This window comes from Akebia trifoliata, chromosome 7 (genome assembly GCF_017979445.1).
Source record: "Akebia trifoliata isolate Shusen 1 chromosome 7, ASM1797944v1, whole genome shotgun sequence".
NCBI lineage: Eukaryota > Viridiplantae > Streptophyta > Magnoliopsida > Ranunculales > Lardizabalaceae > Akebia > Akebia trifoliata.
This window is the reverse complement of record NC_141381.1, coordinates 32814958-32838552: the sequence shown is the minus strand read 5'-3', so window position 1 is coordinate 32838552 and position 23595 is coordinate 32814958. Positions and strand designations below refer to the sequence as shown.

At 35.4% G+C, this 23595-nt stretch overlaps 3 protein-coding genes across 6 annotated transcripts; 1 reads left to right on the top strand and 2 right to left on the bottom strand.

Annotated features, from left to right (window-relative positions):
- The first annotated feature begins 2792 nt into the window (after positions 1-2792).
- Positions 2793-9918, top strand: HDA05 (histone deacetylase 5). 3 transcript variants are annotated; one of them, XM_086448661.1, is made up of 14 exons: positions 2793-3052; positions 3400-3601; positions 4402-4548; positions 4701-4813; positions 4965-5176; positions 6118-6182; positions 6532-6702; positions 6803-6895; positions 7241-7385; positions 7476-7597; positions 7830-8023; positions 8178-8298; positions 9332-9396; positions 9487-9918. In XM_086448661.1, the coding sequence occupies exons 1-14, from the start codon at positions 2889-2891 to the stop codon at positions 9650-9652; spliced, it is 1980 nt and encodes a 659-aa protein (XP_086304787.1). In that variant the 5' UTR covers positions 2793-2888; the 3' UTR covers positions 9653-9918. The 3 variants fall into 3 exon arrangements, with proteins under 3 accessions (XP_086304787.1, XP_086304786.1, XP_086304788.1); XM_086448660.1 differs by having other exon boundaries at positions 8178-8307; XM_086448662.1 differs by lacking the exon at positions 3400-3601 and having other exon boundaries at positions 2858-3052; positions 8178-8307.
- A 149-nt stretch (positions 9919-10067) lies between these two features.
- Positions 10068-15169, bottom strand: LOC147399207 (DNAJ heat shock N-terminal domain-containing protein). Its single transcript, XM_086448663.1, has 4 exons — positions 13082-15169; positions 12927-12985; positions 10981-12825; positions 10068-10300 (listed from the first exon to the last, which is right to left on the bottom strand). Exons 1-3 carry the CDS (start codon positions 14798-14800, stop codon positions 12768-12770), a joined length of 1836 nt encoding a protein of 611 aa, XP_086304789.1. The 5' UTR covers positions 14801-15169; the 3' UTR covers positions 10068-10300; positions 10981-12767.
- A 1479-nt stretch (positions 15170-16648) lies between these two features.
- Positions 16649-23232, bottom strand: RUS3 (root UVB sensitive protein (Protein of unknown function, DUF647)). Of its 2 annotated transcripts, XM_086448664.1 has the most exons (15): positions 22803-23225; positions 22656-22713; positions 22509-22568; positions 22389-22427; positions 22231-22293; positions 22059-22115; positions 21754-21817; positions 20538-20621; positions 20000-20082; positions 19761-19890; positions 18830-18922; positions 18130-18268; positions 18018-18058; positions 17733-17920; positions 16649-17030 (listed from the first exon to the last, which is right to left on the bottom strand). In XM_086448664.1, the coding sequence occupies exons 1-15, from the start codon at positions 22928-22930 to the stop codon at positions 16932-16934; spliced, it is 1326 nt and encodes a 441-aa protein (XP_086304790.1). In that variant the 5' UTR covers positions 22931-23225; the 3' UTR covers positions 16649-16931. The 2 variants fall into 2 exon arrangements, 1 of the variants encoding a protein (XP_086304790.1); XR_015180103.1 differs by lacking the exon at positions 18018-18058 and having other exon boundaries at positions 22803-23232.
- Between the last annotated feature and the right edge of the window lie 363 nt (positions 23233-23595).

Genomic DNA, 23595 nt, shown 5'->3' with positions numbered 1-23595 from the left:
AAATCGACATTTTGAGAATTCTCATGACATGACATAGGAAACTTGGCCATGTCTCCTTAGACACATTGGAGAAATTGGTTATGTCTATTTGATTATATCAAATAAAAGTTGATCTTTGAATCCAACATCAGCAACAACAACAAAATCTGATCCCAAAGGTCTTGTGTCGGTTTAAACAAGTCATATTCGTCCATGCCACTTCTGAAGTGGCATAGGATTTTCTTGGACTGGAGTAGTATTTGACTGGCTCGAGAACTTCAGCCTTACTATCACGTGTTGTTGTGTGATAGCTTACTGGTTGTGGTGGTCCAAAGCCAAGTCGCTGGTTCTTGAGAGGAAGTTTATATATGCTTTCATCGTCTCCAATAAAATTGTAGACAATGAAGTTGGTTATGCTATATGAAACTGGATATTGAACTTGGGGAAACATATTGGAGATTGAATGTAAGCAAAGATGATGTTGATTGGATGAATGGAAAGGCTAAAACGATAAAATTAATAAGAATAATGCCGAAGTGACCTCAAGATTGTACCTCATATCACACATCCTGACGTGTGTACGAACCATAGATTCTTTTCATCGAAATACAAATCAAAAAAGCATCTATGGTTCCTACATACGTTCACGCCAGATGTGCGATATGAGGTACAATCTTAACGTCACTGTAGCACACGAATTAATTAATAACGAATCCAACCATGAAAACATAGAGATGGTTTGATCATGTACAACGAAAACCAATAATAGTCCCCATCTGAAAGAATGTACAAATTGAAGGCTCTAAAAGAAATGATAATGCGTGGACAAGTGTGTGCCATGCACCGCAAGGGTGCCATCAAGGTGAGTCAAATCAAATGGTACTTGATTAGATGGACGGTCCAGATTTGTCACATCAGCCTTCAATGTGAAAATAAAAATCCATCTTCACAATTTTTCTTATTTGTATCCTCATTTCCATTGAAAATGTAAAGCAATAAAGTTGCTTAGGTAACTTGCGAGACACCAGATCCAATATCATTCAATTTGAAATACTTCTTTATCTTTAAGTTGGAAAAATGCTTAAAGTTTTCCCTCCAAAAAATCAGAAGGTTTCAACTTTCTTCTTTAAATATCCAAGACTATAGGGATTTTTTATATATTATTTATGTAACCAACCACTGAAAGCATGTCTAACTAGTAGCACCCTTACATTTCACAAAATTAGAATCAGCCCCTTGACCATTGGTTAATGATATTTACAGTTGACACTCATATAAATGGTAAGAACTCATCAGAACAATCGACACTTGAAAAAAATACTAAATTACTCTTTATGTATTATTTTGCAAATGAGTTTGGAATGAAAAAAGAAAATAACAAAATAAGCGGATCAAGAAAATAAAATCATATATATGGGTTGGGATCCATAGTCTCGTGAAAATTAAATCTCATATGTTTGCACACAATCTTGATCGTGTAAATAGGAAATCAACTTAAAGATATGTGGTGCACTTTTGAGATATATATTTTATTTCAATAGATGGATTTCGTATTGCACGATTGAGATTATGACATATGAGTTTCTTTTCCATGAGTCTATAGCCCACCTTATATATATGATTGAATAAAAATGAGTCATAAAGAATTATATGATCTCATTATGTAAGGTAAAATCCAACGGTCAAGATTTATACTTATTTTGATTATATCTATTTCAAAGATAAGTCTTAATTATCATGATTTTAAATCTTGTCTAAAGACGAGATGACTCATTCGTGTTGAAGTATGGCTCAAAACATATTGGGTCAAAGTGTGAGTATTTTTGGGTCTGTCCAAGGTAATTAGGGTTGAACTTGTAATTTATGTAAATAGTTTACTTTGTGGTCTTCCTAAAAAGATGGGGTTTTGTTTTCATTTTTTGAAAGTATAACTCTAAGTTAAGTCTTTTGTAGAGAAGAGAGTAGAGAAAGAAAGAAAATTCAAAAGAGGAGAGATTGAGAGATTTGGGAAGATTGAGATCTAGAGGAAGGCGAAACTAAATGATAGAAGTGTTTTCTTATATTGATTTGCCTAGTTTTTTTCATAGTGAAATTGAATTCCAACGCTCATACCTCCATGGACATAGTCTTTGGGTGAACCACGTAAAATCTCATATTGTGGGTATGTGTTCTTATTCTTTGCTTGTGTAATTGTTCATTTTCTTTACACTTGTTACTAATAGTTGGGTTTGCTCTTCATTGTCATTGTCAAGGTAAGGTCTTGGAAGGTGTGGCATATAAGGTGTTTGGTGAAATACTCAATAGGTATTTCATCAAATCACTAAATGAGCTCAACAAAGGTGTTCACATATATAACAATTTGATTCATCTTGATATCGTTCACCAATGAGACGGATAGACAAGTCAAACGTATCGGACAAGATTTAAAATCACAGTTCATTTTTCTCATTATTAAATGAGACAACTCAAATGTATCGAAAAACTCATCTGAAATGACTCGGTCTCGTTCACGGATGAGATGTGACGTCAAAATGAATTTTAAAACCATGCTAACCATTGGATTTCACAGTTACACGATTGATATGATAGATTTTTTTTTCTATTTTTATAAATTAGGTTTTTGAATAAAAGGCAATCGTTGCTTGACATAGACGTTAAGTTTTGTGAGAGTCAAACTTATAGGACCAAAATTTAAATATACTTTACTATTTTCATAAAGTACAGGGATTTTACTAATATAGAGCTATGTTCAAGGAGGTAAAACTAAAATTCCAAAGAATATAAAAAACGTACTCAAATTGATTTGTTACTTTAGTTCTCAGTTCATTTGTGACTTTTTTTCTCTCTCGTCTTGTCTTCTTCTTCGTTTTCGTTCTCTCTCTGGTACATCTCCCTCGCAAGTCTCCACCATGGAAATCGAAGCCCAAAAGAATCAAGACCGTCCACGTGTCGGACTCGTATACGACGAGAGGATGTGTAAGCATTTCACCCCCGATGGAGAAGTTCATCCTGAGAATCCCAATCGAATCAAAGCGATATGGAAAAAGCTCGAATCAGCTGGAATCCCTCAGAGGTTCTCTTCTTTCCACTCTTCTTCTCAGATTAATTAGGGTTTTCTTTCTGTTTTATTCTTAATTTTACTCAAATTACACTACAGATTTAACTAAGATTACTGGTAAAAAAATGATCTTTGGTATTAAATATTAATTCAATTCCAGTCACTTTGCTTCTCTTTGAATTACGAATCACATTTCATGGTGATGATCATCGAATTAGAACTAAAATTGAATTTTATAGTCTCATTTTTTTGTTTAAATTTGTGTCTATTGTTGTTGTTAATTTGATAGACTTTAGATGCTGATGTTTGAGTTTTATCTTCAATTTGGATGTGATTCTGAGAAAAAAAAAAATTGTTGACAGATGTGTGGTTTTGAATGCTAAAGAGGCAGAGGATAGATATATAGCTTTAGTTCATACACAGAATCATATCGATTTGATAAGAAAAGTAAGTTCTAGAGGATTTGATTCACGGAGGAAAATAATTGCTTCGAAATTTAATTCTATATATCTCAACGGCGGCTCATCTGAAGCTGCTTATCTCGCTGCTGGCTCTGTTATAGAGGTAATGTTTTTATGTGTACTTGATATATTGTGTTTTTGTGTGTGTGTGTGTGTGAAAGATAAAACATACACTACATACAAGCAATACTACAGACCCATTTCCACCTACGCAAGAAATCTTCGAGAAAGAACCCCTTAAATTCTTTAAAAACTTTACCCCTTAAATACAAAAGGCCTATAATTGGAATGATCATATCTTGCAAAGATTGCTTCAGTGTTTAGTGTTTAGTAGTTCTTTTTTTTGGAATCTTTTAGTGATTGCTTATACACTTATGTAAAGTTTTTGGGCTTTGTGAGAATTGATTTCTAAGAATGTATGTAAAATCACATGTACACATATGTAAGTATCCATGTTGAATTTCAATCAATTGGACTCTGGCACCAAGTGTCAAAACAAACTGACCCCACTAACCTGACACTCTGCATGTTCTTATACTTTACTCCTTGAGAATTCAGATTACTTTAGTTCATGTTTGATATGAAATATAGAAAGAATGATTTTAAATGAGATGAACTACGTTAAAATCATATAAACAAATATATAAATAATGGCTGAAATTTGAAAACCATATCTTTTGAATAAGATTTCTTTGGAGAAGTATATCAGCATGTGTCTGACACATGAGTATGAAATGATATTAAATGTGGAATGTTCTTACAGAACGGAGTGTCTTTGTTGCATTGCCGAAATGTTTTGAATGTCACTTAGCATAATAATCATGATTATGATTGTATTCCATGTTCAGTTTATTTCAACATTATATCTTCTAAAGCCTAATTTAAGGTGTTTTATTGAGTTAGGTTTCTGAGAGAGTTGCCAAAGGGGAACTGAATTCTGCTGTTGCCATTGTTAGACCTCCTGGACATCATGCAGAGCCAAATGAAGCAATGGGGTTTTGTCTATACAACAATGTGGCCATTGCAGCAAGTTTTCTTCTGAATAAAAGAGTATGTTTTGGTTTTAGTTGAAACAACAACTGTTGGAAAGTCCAATTTAAATTATAGACATGTCATGATTTCTTGTGATTTAAATCTGTTTTTCTGTGCTTTTCTTTCACCTTTCATAGATTCACACCCATTTATTGTTGTTTCTATTGCAGCCAGAATTGGGTATTCGCAAGATTTTGATTGTTGATTGGGATGTCCATCATGGTAATGGCACTCAAAAGATGTTCTGGAAGGACCCTCGGGTGTTGTTCTTCTCTGTTCATAGGTATGAGAAATCTAAACTCTTGCACATTACTATTACACTCCCTAGAGTTCTTGACAGTACTTGGTTGTGTATGCCCTTGATTCTAAGTATGCCTTCGGCGCTCTCTGGTGCCATTTTTTTTATTTTCACAGACTTGTTCTCATTCATGCAGGTTTGACTTTGGAACATTTTATCCATCTGGAGACGATGGTTCTTGCACTATGGTTGGAGAAGGCTTAGGTGAGGGATTTAATGTAAATGTCCCTTGGGAGCATGGGAAGTGCGGTGATGCGGACTACCTCGCAGTATGGGATCATATTTTGATCCCTATCGCCAGGGCTTTCAATCCAGATATGATTCTTATTTCTGGAGGATTTGATGCAGGTTTGCTTTGTTGATTATATTTAGTAACTATAACCCTTTTGAATTCTTTTTCCATTTCTTAGTTTCCAGATAGATTTTTTTTTGTTACATTCAGCTATCCCTTTTGCTTGTCTTTATTTCATTACTTAGTTTGAGCTTGTTCAGTTCATCAAGTGATAGTTAATAGGTGGGGGTACCTAACCAAAAGTATTTTATCCAAAGATGTAATGGGGAAAATGCAAGAGAATTTTGTCCTTTTCCCACCTTTATGAAAAATAAGATTTTAATTAATTTTGTGTATTTTTTATTTTTGACATCAGTATCCATGCTTATTAAATTCCTAGGCATTGAGGATGTACACCTGCATTGGCACAATCCTTTTCTCATTCACAATGTTGTTATAGGTGGCCATCTAGGCAAACTAGGTAGTTCTTTAGGGTAGCAGTAATATGTGTAGGTTCCCAGCAAGGTTGAAGCAACTTTACTGATGGAAAATGAGGTAGTAGTCCCAAAGGGGCCTACAAGTTTTGCCAGACCACCATCCTCTTCCCATGTGGCACATTTCAGCCAATAACATCGCAAACAAAAATGCAGGTTGTTCTGCTTTTTTCTAATTGATAATTAAAATGACAAAGGGCTGTTATTTGTAAGGGAAATATGTTAGGGTATGTATGTGAAATGGACAATGGAATATCCACTTAGTAAATGCATAGGATCCTCTATTAGATGCATGGCCTGGATTGGTCACATCACTTCCCCAACTGGCCAGAAAATGGGACCTGGCTTAGGTTGCCATGGTGGCATCAAGTGAGTGCTCAGCCATTTTGTTATCACTTCTAATTGATTTTTTGTTAGAAAATCTACTAGATTTCGACCACATATGGTGGGTACTAATGATAGTTTTTGCTGCTGTAATTACTTACCTGGTGCTTTAAAATTTGTTGATACACTTCTTGGAACAGCTATTGGTGATCCATTAGGGGGTTGTTGCATCACACCGTATGGCTATTCTGTTATGATGAAAAAGGTTAGCATTCGATTTCTTTGTTTCTCAGTTTGTTCTTTAGCTTTTTCTTTCTTTCATGTTTGGTCACCATTGAGCAGTGCTCGTTCAGATAACCACAATCTTTAGATTTTTTCATATTTTATTTTACATTATCATGTTATTAATAACTTTAAATGGGATGTTCCAATATTTCTATTGCGTCCCCCTCTTTTAGCCGCACACTCTTGTTTATAACTATCTTTTTCATTAGTTTTTCCATTTTCCTGTACAACCCCACTTGTAATTGCCCATGTTTAGAATTGATTTATGGAAGATTTCTTGTTATGATCTTCTATGTTAAGTACTTAATGTTGTTCTTTTCTATTTTTAGCTGGTGGAGTTTGCCCAGGGAAAGATTGTGATGGCCTTAGAAGGAGGATACAATCTTGATTCTCTAGCAAATTCAGTCCTTGCATGTGTGGAAGCTTTACTAGAAGACAAACCAATTGTTGGATCTCCAGAGGCCTACCCATTCGAATCTACATGGCGTGTAATACAAGAGGTAATGTAGGGACTGTCATTTCTCATTTTTATATTGTTTTTTCTATGCTTTTATGTATCACATATATTATTTTATTGGAGTAAAATTATTCCATTTTCAGGTTCGTCAAGAATTAAGTGCATTTTGGCCAATACTCAAGGATGAATTACCAAAGAATTTACCACTCAACAATTGCAAAGCATCTCCAATTAAGGTGTTACTTTTTCCTCTTTTTTCATCCTAGTTTTCAAAATGTTCATGATGTATTAATGACAAAAAATACTATAAGCACGAAAAAAATAATACTAACAATTGATTAAAACAAAGATGAAAGGAGTGCAAAATGTTAATTTTTTTAAGTAATATTTTCTGTTCCACAAACTATTAAATGGTTTAGCATAAGAAAAAAAAGAGGTTTCTAGGAAAAAATAAAGTTGGAATTTTCTTTGTACGATATAATTATCATTTTTTTCTTTGCACCATCTTTCTTTTACCTTGCACATATTGCTAATCATAAATATTTATTTACCTTCTAATTTTAGCAATCTTGAAATTTCAGTTGATCTCAAGTTCTGATTCTGATGTTGAGAATCATGAAGAGTCAAATGCTCAATCAGAATCTTCCTTCGGAGCAAATCTTGTGGAGAATGTTGAGGATGTTATCCAACCCCTTTCAATGCTTAAAGTTGATGACAATGCTCATGGTAAAGATTCATTTCAAGTCATTTATTGCCACTAGGAGAATTCATTTGTCTCATTTGAAGAATGCAAAATTGAACTGGTGATGTTGTCAGATCAAGTGCTCGATGGTTCTGTCCCCTGGAGATTGGTCTTTTCAAAGATTGATATTTGGTATGCTAGCTTTGGATCAAATATGTGGAAACCAAGGTTCCTTTGCTATATCGAAGGTGGACAGGTAAGATATTTTATACACACAAAAACTAATATGGCTTACGTGTGTGAAAAATCATAAAATTGCAAGGGAAAATGGCTTTCACTGAAGAAACCTTCAAAATATGCAACCCAAGAGTTTGATCTTGACTTCCATCTCTACAAGTTTCTTTGACACAAAACCTTCAAAGAGGTGGCCCATTGCACAAGATAACTTTTCAAAGAAGCTTTTTCTCATATACAGAAATGTCTTCTAGGTGGAAGGTATGCAAAATCCATGTTCTGGTTCGATGGATAGAAACCTACCAAAAGAGATCATGTGGAAGACTGTACCTCATCGTTTATTCTTTGGGCGATCTCATACACGTACCTGGGGTGCTGGAGGCGTTGCTTTTCTTCATCCTGAAAGTAATATCCACGACAAAGCTTGCATGTGCTTGTACAAAATAACGTATGTGGTCTGCTGCTATTTCTTCGCTTAATTACCTTCTTTCATAAATTTCATCTTTTGGTATGGAATTTATGAGGTTCAATTACAGTTTCTGTGCACTTATTGCAGTGTTCTATATATATTTTATTTACATATATGGCTATTTGTTTTACAGGCTTGAACAGTTCAATGATATATTGCTTCAGGAGAATCATCAAAGCAAGTTCGTGACATCTCCTTTGTTCGACTTAAATGCTTTAGAGTCTGCTGAGAGGAACAAGTCCGTACATATGGAGGTGCTTAAGTTGTGCCACAGTTCTTTGTTCCTTTCACTTCCACCATGCCGTTATTGGATTTCTGTCATGCCCCAATTAGCATTCAACCCTGATTCCAACTAATCATGTATTCAAGTGGACGTTTTTTTTTTTAGTTTCAAACCCTAGCTCTCTTATGTTAAGTTGACAGTAGAAGTTGATGTTCAATGCGGGTTAACCAAACATAGGGATGACTTCAAACCTTGCAAGGTTAGCTTATCTAAATCCACCTACAGTCCTGCCAAACTGAAGCCCAATTAACTTCATGCAACTGAAAACTCATTAATACTAACCCATACAATCGTACCCTTCACGTCCAAGCCAGCTTGGTTGGTTTGTCCCAATCCCCTAAGAGAGAAAGGGAGAGGCAGAGAAATGATGCAATTTCAAACAAGATGCAATATGGGAAACAAGTCGGTTATATCAAAATTAATCCGTCCAATATCAATACTAGTATTTCTGAAAATGCAGTTAAAATTTAGAGTAGATGCACTTTTCTTTCCTCTGCCGAAAAGTTAGCTGGATGCAAAGAAAAAGTGCAAACTGTTTCTCCTCTGGTGAAAAGTCCGTCAGTAACAGGAGAGACCTAAGAAGCTCAAACCATCCAAATTCTCGTGCATGATATGTTGTCGGACATACGTCTTAGGTTCACCCAATGTGCTTGGATTCAATACCAATGTCCAGCACAACACTTGGTCACTTTCTTCTGCCAGTCTCATCTCACCTCCCCTTCACCCAATGCTTAATTCACTTGATGAGTTGTTCTTATTGCAGTGATTTAGCGTTGGATCCCAAGACTTTGTTGGCTTAGGGTTTTGAAATTCTATTTTATCAATGACTGGGTCAATTTTCTAAAAAATTTGACTGATTATAAGAAGTGGGAATTAGATTTCCACATATATCTGGTTTTTAATGTTTCAGTAACTAGGCGTTGATTCAACATGAAAAAGTTCCTAGCAAATGATACTACTTTCTTTATTCAATAATTTCTAAACCGATGCCATATTTTTCGCAGGATGGGTGGTACTCTAATGTTGTTTATTTGGGAACAGAGGGTGATCTTCCCATACTGACTATGACGTAATCTCCTACATTAAATTTTCTTTTTATTGATAAACCATTTCATTAGAAACATAGTTTTTTATTTATTCATTATTTTTCTTAATGCAGGTGTCCCCCTTCAGATATTAAGAACTTTGAGTCCGGGAAGTTTCCACTTAATGCCCCAGCCAAAGACTACATGAATACTTTGGTGAAAGGCCTGGTAGAGGGGAAGCAATTCTCTGAGGAGGAAGCCATTGCTTACATTGATGGCGCATCTACTAAACCTTTGTGATTGATGCTACCGATCTCATCTATCACATTATATCTACACTATACTCAAATATGATTAGTTTGAACTACAACAACAGGAACGCAGATTCATGCATCATGTATGGAATATCTTTTCAAGTCAATAATAGGTTAGTGTATGTTTTCTGTTAATGACATTGTTACCTTTTCTAGTAGACCAGTAATGGCCCAAGCATTTCATACATCTCTGTCGTTCTCTTTTTTTTCCCCCTTGTTAATGATGATTTTTTGTCTATTTGTGTTGGAAAACCTTTTCATTTATGACATTTTAACAATATATGTGAAATTTAAGCCACGCTCAAATCTTCACCACCCTCCCAAAGTTTTGGGAAATGGGAATAGATTTTGTACATTTTTTTTTCTTAAATTTAATCAGTAGAAAGCACACAAGATAGAAGGATCCTCAATTTTTATTTTTATTTTTATTAAAATAAAAAATTCTTGGGTGGTGGGGAGTAGATTTGTTACATATTTTACAGCTTCGTAAGAGTTAGTGAGAGGAAATAAGACTCCAGATCATAGTCACTGGGTGCTTTATTAGTTGCAGGTTCATCCATTGCTTGCCGATGTTGCTTTGGTTCATCAGTCAGTTCATTCTGATTCTAGCCTTCATTCAGAGATTAGCCCTCCTCTACAAACACACACAATTTTATACTTGATAAGAATGAAATTAGAATCAGAGAAAAGAACAGTCTTTAGGAAGATCTTGTAGCTTTCATGAACACCGATGATCTTGAGCCCACTGCCGTCCTGTCCTCCAGACGATAAATGTGGTGCATTTAAACATTAATCTAGATCATCTGATTCTCAGTTTCGTAGATGCAAAAAAACCCAAAAAATCAGACTGCCTGAAAGATCTCGACCCACCAAATTAGTGTAGTGACTTTCATATTTATTTATATAAATCAATTATGATGTATATGAAACATGGTTTTAAAACTCTTTTGACATCTTGTCTCGTCCGTGAACAGGACTGATTCGTCTCGGACGAGTTTGAGATGTCTCGTTCAACAATGAGAAAAAATGAACGTGGGCTTTAAATCTCGTCCTATACATTGACTTATCCATCCGTCTCGTTGCTGGGTGATACTGAGACAACGACTCGGGCGATATGTCTCGGTCTTGATTAGTTTTGAAACCATGATATAAAGTAATATATTTATTCTAATCTGCTCATTTAGTTTTTTTTTCATAACTTGCATGTTACTATTTTTTAAGAACCCCACCCTAAGTCCCAAAAAAGAGTCAATTTTGGACAATTATATGACCATTAAACCATGTTATCATGCAAAGTTGGATTAAAATCTTTACCAGGATATACAACGTTGTCGCCACAAAAATTATCACATTTCAAGGAACAAAAGCTTTCCATGCTTCCTGAATCAAGGCAATCTTTCTTGCATTTGTTATAACACTCCGAGAGCTCGTCTTCCGCCTCTACTTTGTGAAGGTGCAATGTTGCAAGAAGAATCATGCACACAACAAGCACAGCAACAACCTTCTTCTCCATCTCCCCTTTTCCTTGATTTCGGTTGTTGAAGAAAATGGAAAGGAAGAGAGTTTATAGGAGAAATTTAAAAATATGTGGATTGCCTTGAACTTAGGAGAAAATGCTAAAAAGGGGTGTTACTTGGTCGGTTCTGTTTCAATGTACCTAAGAACTGGAACCTAATCAACCTACATCACATCATCATTATCGAATTGTATATAATTTGAAAGTTTCCCTAGTAAATTAATAACACAAGTTTTTAAATTTCTTTAACAAATCGATCCAACCAAATTGGACCAAGGTCTGATCAAGTTGACTACCATTTTGGTCCAATCTTCGGTTATTCAATGATATATATAACCTTTTATGTAATCAAATGAAAAAGAAAAAAAATTGAGTTTGATCCAAGGTGTCAGAAAATCGATGGTTATTAAACTCCTAAAACTTAAAATTAGAATTAATGGTGAAAAATAATAGAAATTTTTTTTTTTTTCAAAATTCTTATAATTTTATTTTCTACAAGCCTGTTGCATTGAATCATGTTTTTGGATGCCAAGATGTGAGCCCACACCCTTAAAAGGATTTAAGTAGGTTTAACAAATATTTATTTGTAAAATAAAATAATATTAAATAATAAGAATAGAGAAAAAGTGTTGGGTTTGTTGGAGTAGGGATAAATTTTACACTGGCTAAAATAATTTTTGTTACTTTCTAACAAAAGATACTCTTTATTTTAAAAAACATCTTTGTTTTAAAAAACATTGTTGGGGATGAGCTAACAAAAGATGCTCTTTATTTTGGGGCATTTTTTTTCTCGTCTTGCTTAAAGTTAATTTATTTACTTCTGTACCATAACCCTTTGCGACAAAAGGAATAGGAAAGGATCATAATGACAGACCGGGAAGCTGGAATAAAAGGAATGGGGTTGAGATTGTGTCATATATATATATGGCAATCTTTCTGGTATCGACATCCAAATCTTTGCCGCTGTATTTCAAAAAGTCTGGTTTGAATATAGACCTAAAGCAGTCCCTCCCTCCCAAAATTGGGAAGAAATATTCATTTACCACAATTCCAGAAAATCGACCAAACACTTTTTAAGTGCAATCCTGAACAAGACCTGAAACCTTAGAAGGTAAATAAATAAGCCAGCTCTCTTCTAGCACATTCTAACAATACAAAACAAATCTCAAGCTACCACGGAAAATTAAGAATAATGCTCATTTCAATTGAAAAAATAAATCCAATTCAATTGGAATAATTTGTCCCCAATATTCAAATTTCCTCTCCAAGTAGCATACATTTCATATTTACTTCTACAATCTTGGGTAAATAAAAGGGAAAAAAATTCACATCCCAACGATAAATGCAACCTCAATATTTCAGTTTGTTTTATTATGAAAAACACCCGTTCAAGAATCCTTTAAGGTTGATGACTTGGATGAAGATGGACGACCTCTTTAGTTACTTGAAAGAGACAGCTTGGTCTACCTTCACATTTGCCTTGTCTGTCTGCATCTATTATCAGTTCGCTTCGTTATACTTGTATTACCAAAACAACATAAGCACAAATCCTTGATAAATCCTCCAGTTTCAATTGATCAACCTATTATCTTGATTTCAACGTGGCATGGCCTGTGTCACCCAAATGCATATGCAGTTTATTCCTACACCATGCAAGACAGTACAAAATTGGATCATTCAAACTTAAATGAGGTAGCAAATAATCATAAGGTAGTCTAAAAGATGATAAAGAGATCCCAAGTACCTTGATTCGAAGTTCTCTCCACATGTTTCACACAAATGATCAGTTGTTTTCGATGATCCCTGAGTTGAAAGAGATTGTTAAATTAGATGCGGAAGGAGCAAATACAGGTAGCGGAAGGAGCAAATACAGGTAGCAATCCTATATGATGTTCTTACCTTCTGTTTCTTTCCTTTGGACGTGTTTCTCGACTTGGTATTTGTATCACTTTTTCCCCTACTTTTTCTATCAATTGGTTGGTTTTGAACTTTAGAACTATTTCCCAATGGTGGATCCCTTCGCTCGTTAGGTCTAGCCTCCACAACAGTATGGGACAAGGGGTTCTCCATATGTGAACTATCTCTCCCATTATCTTCCTCACCCCGAACATCATTGCCATTATAATTTGAAATTTCTTCTTCCGTGACACCACCCCTCTCTGCTCTTACAGCTTCTCCATATGATTTCCTCACACCCTCTCTCTTTCCTGCCCGATTCTTACGACTGCTTTTTCGGTTGTCGTATTCCATAAAGTTCATCTCTTCACTATCAACGCCAACATCAGATTTGCTAGAAGACGACTTGGATTGATACGTTGAGGCTGCATTCTTTCTGCCCTTCCTCCCTGACACCATCGCTTTGAGAACGCTCAATTCGTTGTCAGAGCCAAATGAATTGATGCCATCATCCCCATTATTAACATCAGACACGTCAATTCCTTCTTCTTCACTAGAAGGACTCATAGCCTCACTCTTTTCTTCTTGAATGCCAAAACCATCTTCAAATTGCTCCCTCAATTCATCCACGACATCCTCCACCGATATTGAAGGATCTAAATCGGCATGGGTTTCATTCACATCAACACCCAACAAGTCCTCCTCTTCTTCCTCTACTTCAGTATCAAATGAATCTCTCAGCTCAGCCACCTTTTCACGATGCTTCTTCGACTGCTCGTGATTCTTCCATTGTTTATCGGACTTAAATTTCTTACTACAAACAACACAATACAACTCCTTACTATTGTTCTTCTTATTATCATCATCTTCATCTTCATCAAACCCATTCTCAATTTCTTCCCCATCAATTTTTGCCCATTCAGGCTCTTCATACAATCTCGCTTTCTCCAACTTCGCTCTCTCCAATTCTTTCTTCCGCACTTTCTCCTCCTCCCTTTTCTTCTCCTGCTCCAAATTCTTCTTCATCTGCATCTCAATAACACGTTTGTCTCTCTTCTTCACAAACTCTGCCAACCCACGAACTGTCTCGTTGTACTCCTTCCTTGCTCTCTTCCTCAGCTTCTTATTCTCATCCTCCATCATCCTTCGTGACTTCCTGTTCGGCCCAGCCATCGCATCATACTCATCGGCCCAACAAAAATCCATTATGGTACAAAATCCTAACCAATAATTAAAAAAGGCGGAAACTTGCGCATACGGGCTCTCCAAATTTCCCATCAACGGTGCATCCCTAACAGTATCGACCCCTAACCCTAATTTCTTCGCGAAAGACAATTCTTGAGCGTAAATTTTACCAAAAACATCACCATAAACCTTGTAAAAACCCTTCCCCGTATCACCAAATCCAGAAAAAACAGAATTCGAGAAAAAAGAGAAAAGATCGGGTACGGATGAAGACCCAGATGATTTAGCATCAGAAAAGAGGATTTGGGATCGATGAGAATCGTACCAGGCGCGTTCGCGTGGATCTGAGAGAACTTCGTAGGCATTTACAAGCTCTTGAAACGCAGAGGTGGCTTGTTCTTGGGGGATTCCGGTCTGGATGAGCTTGTCTGGGTGGCGTTGAAGAGCTAGTTTGCGATACGCGGATCTAATTTCTTCAGCAGAGCAATCTATGCTCAACCCTAGAATTTCGTAGAGGCATCTCTTCTCAGACGCCATTAATCCAACTCTGCAACCTCAGCTCTCTCTCTCTTTTCTCTGGCCTTCAGCTGGAGACGTATTAGGGTTTCTATGAAGTAGGAACTTAGGAAAATCTATTTCCATTATTTATATTGTATTATATAGGTTTTCAGTTTGGGAGACGAAGTTCAAATTATACGCGGACCTGCCACCTTTGATCCCGGACTTGCCACGTGGGATATTATTTCTGGCCCATTGTAATGAACTAAATGATTTTATTTATTTATTAAGTACTAAAACTCGTCGGAGACGTATCGCCCGAATCATCTCAGTTTCACCTAGTAATAACACGGTCGTGTGTTTTAGGTTTTGTTCAATCTCACGAGACAAACGATATGTCTTAGAATCTCGTTCGAGATATCTAAGACGACTGATACGTCACAAAACGTGAAACCAAATTTTAACATCATGTATCACATTGACATCCCCACACCCTTTGGGATGGGATTAATGCTTGTATTACATGCATCTCAATTCTACAATGAAATAAGTTAAGAGGCCACCTAGTTTCAAACACAATTAGTTTTATTGTTTAGTTGACCCTTGGGAGTTGGTGTTAACTAAATAAATATCACTACTAATTTTTTGACAAATTTTTTTCCTTTTGTATCTCAAAGAAAAAGTTCTATAACTCTATTCCATGCCCCGAGTACAAATCAAGTGAAAATTTCTGAATCAACAACTCAATTGATATTGTTTTTCATATTCTTCTTTTCAACTTTTTGTTCAAAAGTCAAAGTCTTTTCTTATTAAGAGTAAACATAAATTAATCCAAAAATAACATTTATCAATCATATATATATCTTTAATGTGATAAATTCATTAAAGGGGGAGCCCACTAGAGAGGAATTAGAGGGGTTTGTGTTTTGTTTATTTAGGGATGGCGTTGAAAATTTTCTACACTTAAAGCTTTTTTTTCAATTTGGTTTAGAATTACATAATAATAATAATTTTTTAAATGACACTGGTAGGAAGCGTACACAAAGGCACATGTATTAAAAAAAAAAAGTATCTATTTAAAGATTAAACCTTTTAAAACTAATTAAAATGATATTTTTATAATTTTTAAATATAAAATCTAATTTTGTATAATAGTTTATAATTTAACACATTGAAATTGTATTTTTATAATTTAAAATATTAAGTAGGAAAATTTGCATCAAATCCTCATCTCATTATACATTAAAGATTAAAAGGAAATTTTGTAATTTCAACGAGAATCGTGTTGAAGTAACATTGAAATTGATATCATTTCAGACATTGGTGTGCACAAAACCATAGATGATTCTCATTTGTCTCTCAATGAAAAGCATCTATGGTTCTCTAAGCACATCCACATCAGCAATGTCTGAAACGATGTCGATTTCAATGTTACTTCAGTGAAATAACATTGAATCATTCAATCTGTTATTTCATTATGATGTTAAAGATTAAAATATATTTTTTGTAGATTCAACAAATTAACTAGCATGATTATCAGAACCATCCATTAACTAACATGGTTATAATAGTTTATATATTTGCACATATTTCATTATATATACTCCAATTAGTGAATTTTTTTTTTCTTAAATGATTTACATTGTTGAGATCGACATTTTACAACCGTTGAAGTTATCCGTTTTATGAGGGTGAGGGGGCATTACAAAAGAAAGAATTTTAATAATTAGGTTGTCAAGATACCGCCCATCATAGATACAACATTTACAGCCATAAAGAATCATCCAACGGGCTACACAGGACGATGGCTATTGATTAATGCCCAATTTTTATTTTTACAAACTGATAGGTCCAACTATGACAGAAGTCCTCCAAAACTTTGCAACAGAACCCAAAAATAAATTTTTTTTTTCTTAAAGAAGTTTGGAAAAACAATATACATGAGTTCAGAGTGCCTAGAGTCGAGACCATTACAAGTCGCTGAGATATTACTACGGCACCAAATATATAAAGCCTTGCATATAAAAATATATTCCAAACTACTTTAAAAATGATCCCAGATTTGGGAGAGAATGGATAGTTTTTTTTTCCTTGTTTGTGGGTAAAGCTGGAATTAAATTGATGATTTCAAGGTCGAAGCCCTCGTGTATAATTTAATGGACATGAATTTTTAGTTCATCTTTTCATTTGAAGGGTCACAAAACCAATTAGCCCTCCAAACAACCGAAGATGCCAGAAGACGCTCTATTTTCCATCCTGACAACTGTAGCTGCATTAAAAATATCTTGCACGAAGTCAACAGTTGCACCGGGGAACACAAACTTGCTTTGCTCTGAAGGTTCTAAAACGGCAAGGGAAGACCAAAAAGAATACGGATTGAGGCAGCCGAGAAGTAACAGAAGACATAGCTTAAGACAACTGAATAGAGAGGGACGGACAACTGACCCTAAATTTTTGGGACAAGGTTTCGACGACACGATGATGGGAACAAACGACAATGTGTTGCAATAGTCTAAACTATGAAATAACAAATAGTATACGGCAAGGGAATACCAAAAAGAATACGGATTGAGGCAGCCGAAATGTATATTAACACTAGAAGTAACAGAAGACATAGCTTAAGACAACAATAGAGAGTGATGGACAACTGACCCTAAATTTTTGGGACAAGGTTTCGACAACGCGATGATGGGAACAAATGACAATGTGTCCTAATAGTCTAAACTATGAAATAACAAAAAGAATACGGCAAGGGAAGACCAAAAAGAATACGGATTGAGGCAGCCGAAACGTATATTAACACACTAGTAGTAACAGAAGACATAGCTTAAGACAACTGAATAGAGAGGGACGGACAACTGACCCTAAATTTTTGGGACAAGGTTTCGACAACGTGATGATGGGAACAAACAACAATGTGTCGCAATAGTCTAAACTATGAAATAACAAAATAGCAGTTTAAGAATGGTACCTTTGTAATGAAAACTTCATAATGTTTATCCATCCATAGACGGCTATTTGCATGCAAGGATACAGTTTTAGGCCCAAGATTTCCCATTACGAGTGCATGCATGAAGGACTGCAAGATATCTGCCGCTGTTGATTCTGTGTGCAAAATAACACTGATAACTCCTTCCCTCTCCATAAGCAGGTACTTCGCTGGAAGAAGGGAAAAAATGAAACAGCTAGAATAAGCTAAACTTTCTAACTAACGAAGTTCAAGAATTAAAAAAAATATATATACATGAATCTCAACCTTTCTTATAGTGAGAACCTGCTGAGCCTAAGAGGTCCATCCTGTTAGCCAAGTACTTGAACCGTCAATCATGCAATTGGGTTTATAAGCGGAGATAAAGTTTAAAGCTCACATTTCCGAGTGGTTTAGTGAGGAAACCCTCACACCCAAGTGTATCCTCTTGTGCAGTAGTTTAGCAGTCCTTGACCACCATGAGCTGGTCCAGACAGGTAAAATATGCTCCATATGCGAGACCTGTTGTGGAGAGAGAACTGACAAGAAATCCAGATAGAGAAATATCGTCATCATTGAAGCCTAATCCAAAAAATTTGGGTTCGGCTGTCTCTTTGAGTTATCTCAGACCAGAACAAGAAATCAAGCAAGCAAATGATTAGGAGCAAGTACTTTCAAGCTCAGGTAACCTGATACATGCTAATACTGGACCAGAAAGGTTCATTCTCAGCTCAACCAATAGAGAATGACACAGTAACAATCTGGTGAAGGCTGAAGTTGGTTGGTTTCACTCATGAAATCTAGACCTGCCAAGGTAGACTGCTAGAATGTGTTTTTTTTAAACCGTGTCATTAAGGACCTAAAGGGTGGGTGTTTCTGTAACAAATTTTATGTTTGCCCAATGAATGTGCAACATGTCAATGGGAGGCAAACACATAACCCATACTTGCAAACTCATCATCGACCCCAACTGCAAATCAGCACTCTACAACTTAAACTTCATTTCCAGAAACACCCCAACTTAAAACGGATAGTAATGCTGAAGAGAATAATTTAGTGAAAGGGTAAGGAAATAATGGTAAACAAGACTTGAGGATTACCTTGGCCAGTTCCCATGAAATGCCGCAAAAGAATTGAACTCCTTTCACTGTTTAACGTTGTAAGGGAAAGGCAAGAAACTGCCTTGTAGTTTGCTGCAGAGAGCAAAAACAAACATTTACCACCTCAAAAAGGTGACATCTTTGCTACCAAACTTCTTATGCAATACATCTCAACTCTCAGGGAAAGTTTTTGATGATATGATGTGAACGTTTATTCAAAAAGAAGTATGATAAATCATCAGCAGTGAACAAAACATTGCATTTCCTTGACCAAACTTGCTCATCATTCACCAAAGAGAAAAATGGGAATATTGTTAAGAAGGCTAACCAAACTAGCAACTAAATGTATCTCCCAATAATTGAGATTTCTCCCAAAGCCATAATCCTGAGGTACCTCAATTCCCGATCATTGTAAGGAAGGCTCCTCAAAAACCACAACTGTTCATATGATACTCCAACAAACAACAGTATATCATCTACAACCTGAAGGGAAGAATGTTGGGCCAGTCTCACTCATTGAAAACCCTTCATTTGCAATTGAATTCTAGAGTCTATGTATTCATTTGCAATTAAGATCCCTTCAAATATCTGCCAATTATTAAAGGGGGCACCTTGCTCAGGTGAGAAGGTAGCACCCCACGAATCCTGCTAACCAACATTTTGTTTTTGGGTTTTTTTTCCTGCTAAGCAAGCAAAGTTGGTGGCAAGTAATTAGATAGTGAAGATGGGTCGCAGACAGTATACTGTTGTTAAATGAAACAATAAAATAATTGAATATGGCTCCTCACATTGCAATTGTACGTAATGTAATGGAATACTTGGGTTTAACTAGTCAATATCAGGCTCAACACACCATAAGAATTTTTGCATGGTTCAGGACTTCCTACTCAAAAACAAGTTCCAGGGTGGGTATTATAAAAGCTGAACTCACCATACATATGAAAAACAGTGAGAAACAGAAAAGATAACCAAATAGCAATAGGATGTCCCATTGTTATGTGAGCAAGAAGCATTCCCATCACCATTCCGGTCATTGTTGCCAGTGTCTCTTGACTTCCTTCCTATCAGGGAAAAAAACAGAACAAGTTCATAGGACGACTAGTCCATATAAAACCTAAACATTAATTCATGAATGTTCTCAAAGAAAAGTTAGAATTGCTATGGTTACACCTTGGCAGATATATCTGCTGCATTGTTTTGAAGTGAAAAATGCTGTGTCAAAGCAGCTCTAGTTGCTCCACTCGCAACACCAGCTACAAAGAGCAGAATGCAAAAATAATCAATGATAAGCAATAATACAGTTGCCACATTAATGGCGACCAAATCAACTCAAAACTAAAACCACGAAAATCATATTTGAAAATATAAGTTGTAGGATATCAAGATACTTCAATATGTTTAGTTCACCAAGACAAACACAACATGATCCAGACACTGGTATGGGGCATCTTATTGTTGTCTACAATGGTTGAATTAGTTAAGTTAATCTGTGAACTGTTGGGAAATTTTCTGACTATTTTTCATCTGAAAAAAACATTAGAATCAGTTTGCGGATGTCAAATGCCAAATAGCTACTCATGGAAAGTTAGTAAAAAGAGTGAAGTTCCCAAACGATGAACGTTAAGCATTAATTGGCAAATTTCATTTGACGTGATCAATTGCATATTGTACATACTCTATAGCGGATCAATGTTTGCAGAGAACTTACTGAATGATCTTGAAATGCTGCCTAAGCAAACTATTACAACAAAAGCTGAAGGGAACAGAGGTGAAACAAGGTCCATTAACATTCCTGCAACCAAAGTAATGAACATCCATATCATTTTTACTATATATAAACAGGGGCAATGAAACAAAATCTATGATACTTTGGTACAGCATAGACACCCAGGGTATGCACACATAATACATAAAAAACGTGTCCAGTAAACACAGAACAAAATTCAGAACTAGGGTATTGCAATCAAATCCGGATGGAGGTACTAGTCCATATGAGGGACGTGAGGAAATTTGTAACATTAGGAGCTGCCTTACCATATCTTTTTCTGATGGTGAACAGAATAGAGAATATTCAGTAAAAGGAGATGAATAAAGGATAAATGAGATTACCAGTACACAATAAACATAAGGTACAGTCAAAGGCAATTATCCCAGGCCTGCTTGGTACGCCGTAAAATGCCATAAAACACAAATTCTCATTTTATTGATTAAAAAAGTACTTCTAGAAAAAGGGTTAGTGTAATCTATCCTCTGAAAATGGTTTCTTACTTTTCAGACACCAAAAAATAAAGAGTTAAAATATAGCTAAAATACTATATATTTTTATTGGTACTGAAATACTATATTATAGTAAATGTGTGTGAATGTGTCAGCATATCAGGCTTCTCAAAGCATCATGTCAGACACCAAATATGTGTTCATGTCCAAGTCACTACAATGACCTTCTAGTACAGAAAGCAAAATTTTCCTCACAAATCCAAACATTATTTTCCATGCAAAAATAAACATATTACACGGGTAGCCATGCATGTCCACGTCCATTTTCTATGAATCGTGTCCACAAATTTGAGAGTAAAATAAACAGAATAGTCCTGAAGACTTGGCGTTGGATTACATCAATGACATGATGTAAGTAAAAAAGAAATACTACAAGGAAATTGCAGCAGACTCATGACATGACAACCAAAGGGACTAGATGTTTTGTCACTCATCCTATGGAAACCAGATTTTTCGCCACCCATGACATTGTTAAGAAATCACCACATAGCATAAAGGAATTTCAAAATATACAGCCCAGGAAATGTTGGCAGTTTGAAATAACCAGGGTACAATGGGAGCAAAATGATATTAAACTAAGTTTGCATATTGAAGGTCAAGCTCAACACAGATACTAGTACATGCATATGCGGAGAGGAAGGCCATACCAATATCATTCATAAAATCTGCTACTAAACGCCACATTTTAGCATTGCTGTCCAGATTAGAACCCTGAAGAAAAAAAATTCCAAATTTTTATTGGGATTGAATTTTGTTTAAATAAATTTAAAAAGAAGAGCATTTGAACCAGTAATTATATTATTGTTCCAACCCAAACTTCCAATTAATCATTCAAAGACTAAGAAATCTGAATGTAATAACTAATACCACTATAATTCAAAAAGCAAAAGTGTACCAATTGCAAACCAAACTAAATAAAAACTTCCTGTAACGAAAATAGAAACTAAAATACCTGGTAAAAAGTGAACAAGATACCTCCAAGCATCCCACTAAAATCCCTCAAAAACCACTGTAACAGTTTCCAGATCAAATTCTCATCATCATCCGAGCTTTACTCGAATCAATTAGCATAAACAAAATCACTAGAAGCTATGAATCTATAATGATCTATGAAGATAACTTACCTGAAATGTGGCACCGATGATGGTAGCGGATTTCTCACCGACCCCAATAGCGCTCAAGAGAGCCTAACAGGAATCCATTAAGTACGAAACCAGTTAAGCTATGAGTATAAAAATGGATAGAAAGCGTAAAATTTTGAAGTACACATATGTAGACTTACTTGGGTAGAGAGCATGGTGCGTATATAAGTCGAAAGGCCCTAAAAAAGCAAACTTTGGATCACTAAAAATCTTTTATAAACAAACTAAGAAAAAATTGCGGAAAATTGCAACTTCGCTACCTGTAACGAATCCCAGATTTGAAAAGGGACGTAATCAGGAGTCACACTGCTTGGAAAACCCTGAAAATTTAGAGAATTTTAATCCAATACGAAGGAACAAACATAATAAACCCTAACTTCTTAAAGATCAAAGCTTTAATAACTTGCCTCTGGTACGAATGCTTCGAGAATCCGGTTTGAGACCTCGTTGAATCGACTACCAGATCTGAATCACAGAAAAACAAATCTTTTTCACGAATCGAAGAAGTGAGGACTCAAAAGAGAACTAAAAAACACACTGTGAGTCGGAGAAACCTTTGAAGAGAGAACGAGGAGGGGGTCGCAGTTAGGACAGCTGTTCTTGAGAACTTAGAAGAAGAGGATCCGTTCCATTCCTCCATTATAATCTTCGAAGAGAGCTCGTTTACTTCGCTTACCTCCATGCCTGATCAAGAGTCAGAACTCAGAAGTCGAACCAGTAGTCTTCGTTCGCTCCTTTCTTCTGTATTTTCCAGTCGATCCGATCTTTTTCTTTCACTCTTTTATTCCGTATCGGCTGATCCCGATACGAATATCTATCGTAACGTTCCGTTTTTTTGTTTTTTTTTTGTTGAAGTGTATAATCAATCTGTTACAAACTTACAATAGTATGTAACGGATTCCAATATTGGATGGAAGTCACGAAAGGTTCCAAGGTATCTATCGAGAAACGTTTCGGTAACTGTTATTAAAAAAACTCGAAAACCTTTGACGGGAAATTATATAAAATGAGATTTCCTAGAAAATAAATACCTATCCGTATTTACATAAGAAATCCTTTTGGAGAGGACAATGGATTCCATAGAAAAATAAGAAATTATTTCTTACAAATCCTACAACTAAATTTAAAGTTCTAATTTATTTTTCTAGTTGAACAATTTTTTTAAAATAATATATTTTTATATAAAATAAAATTCTATATCATATTATATATATTTTATATTTCATGTTTTATATAAATATTACATTCATGGTTACAAATCTCAGTTTGACATCTCGGTCGATTTAAAGAATTTAACTTGATTTATAATTATTTATTCATATATATTTATATAAAAATATTAAAAAT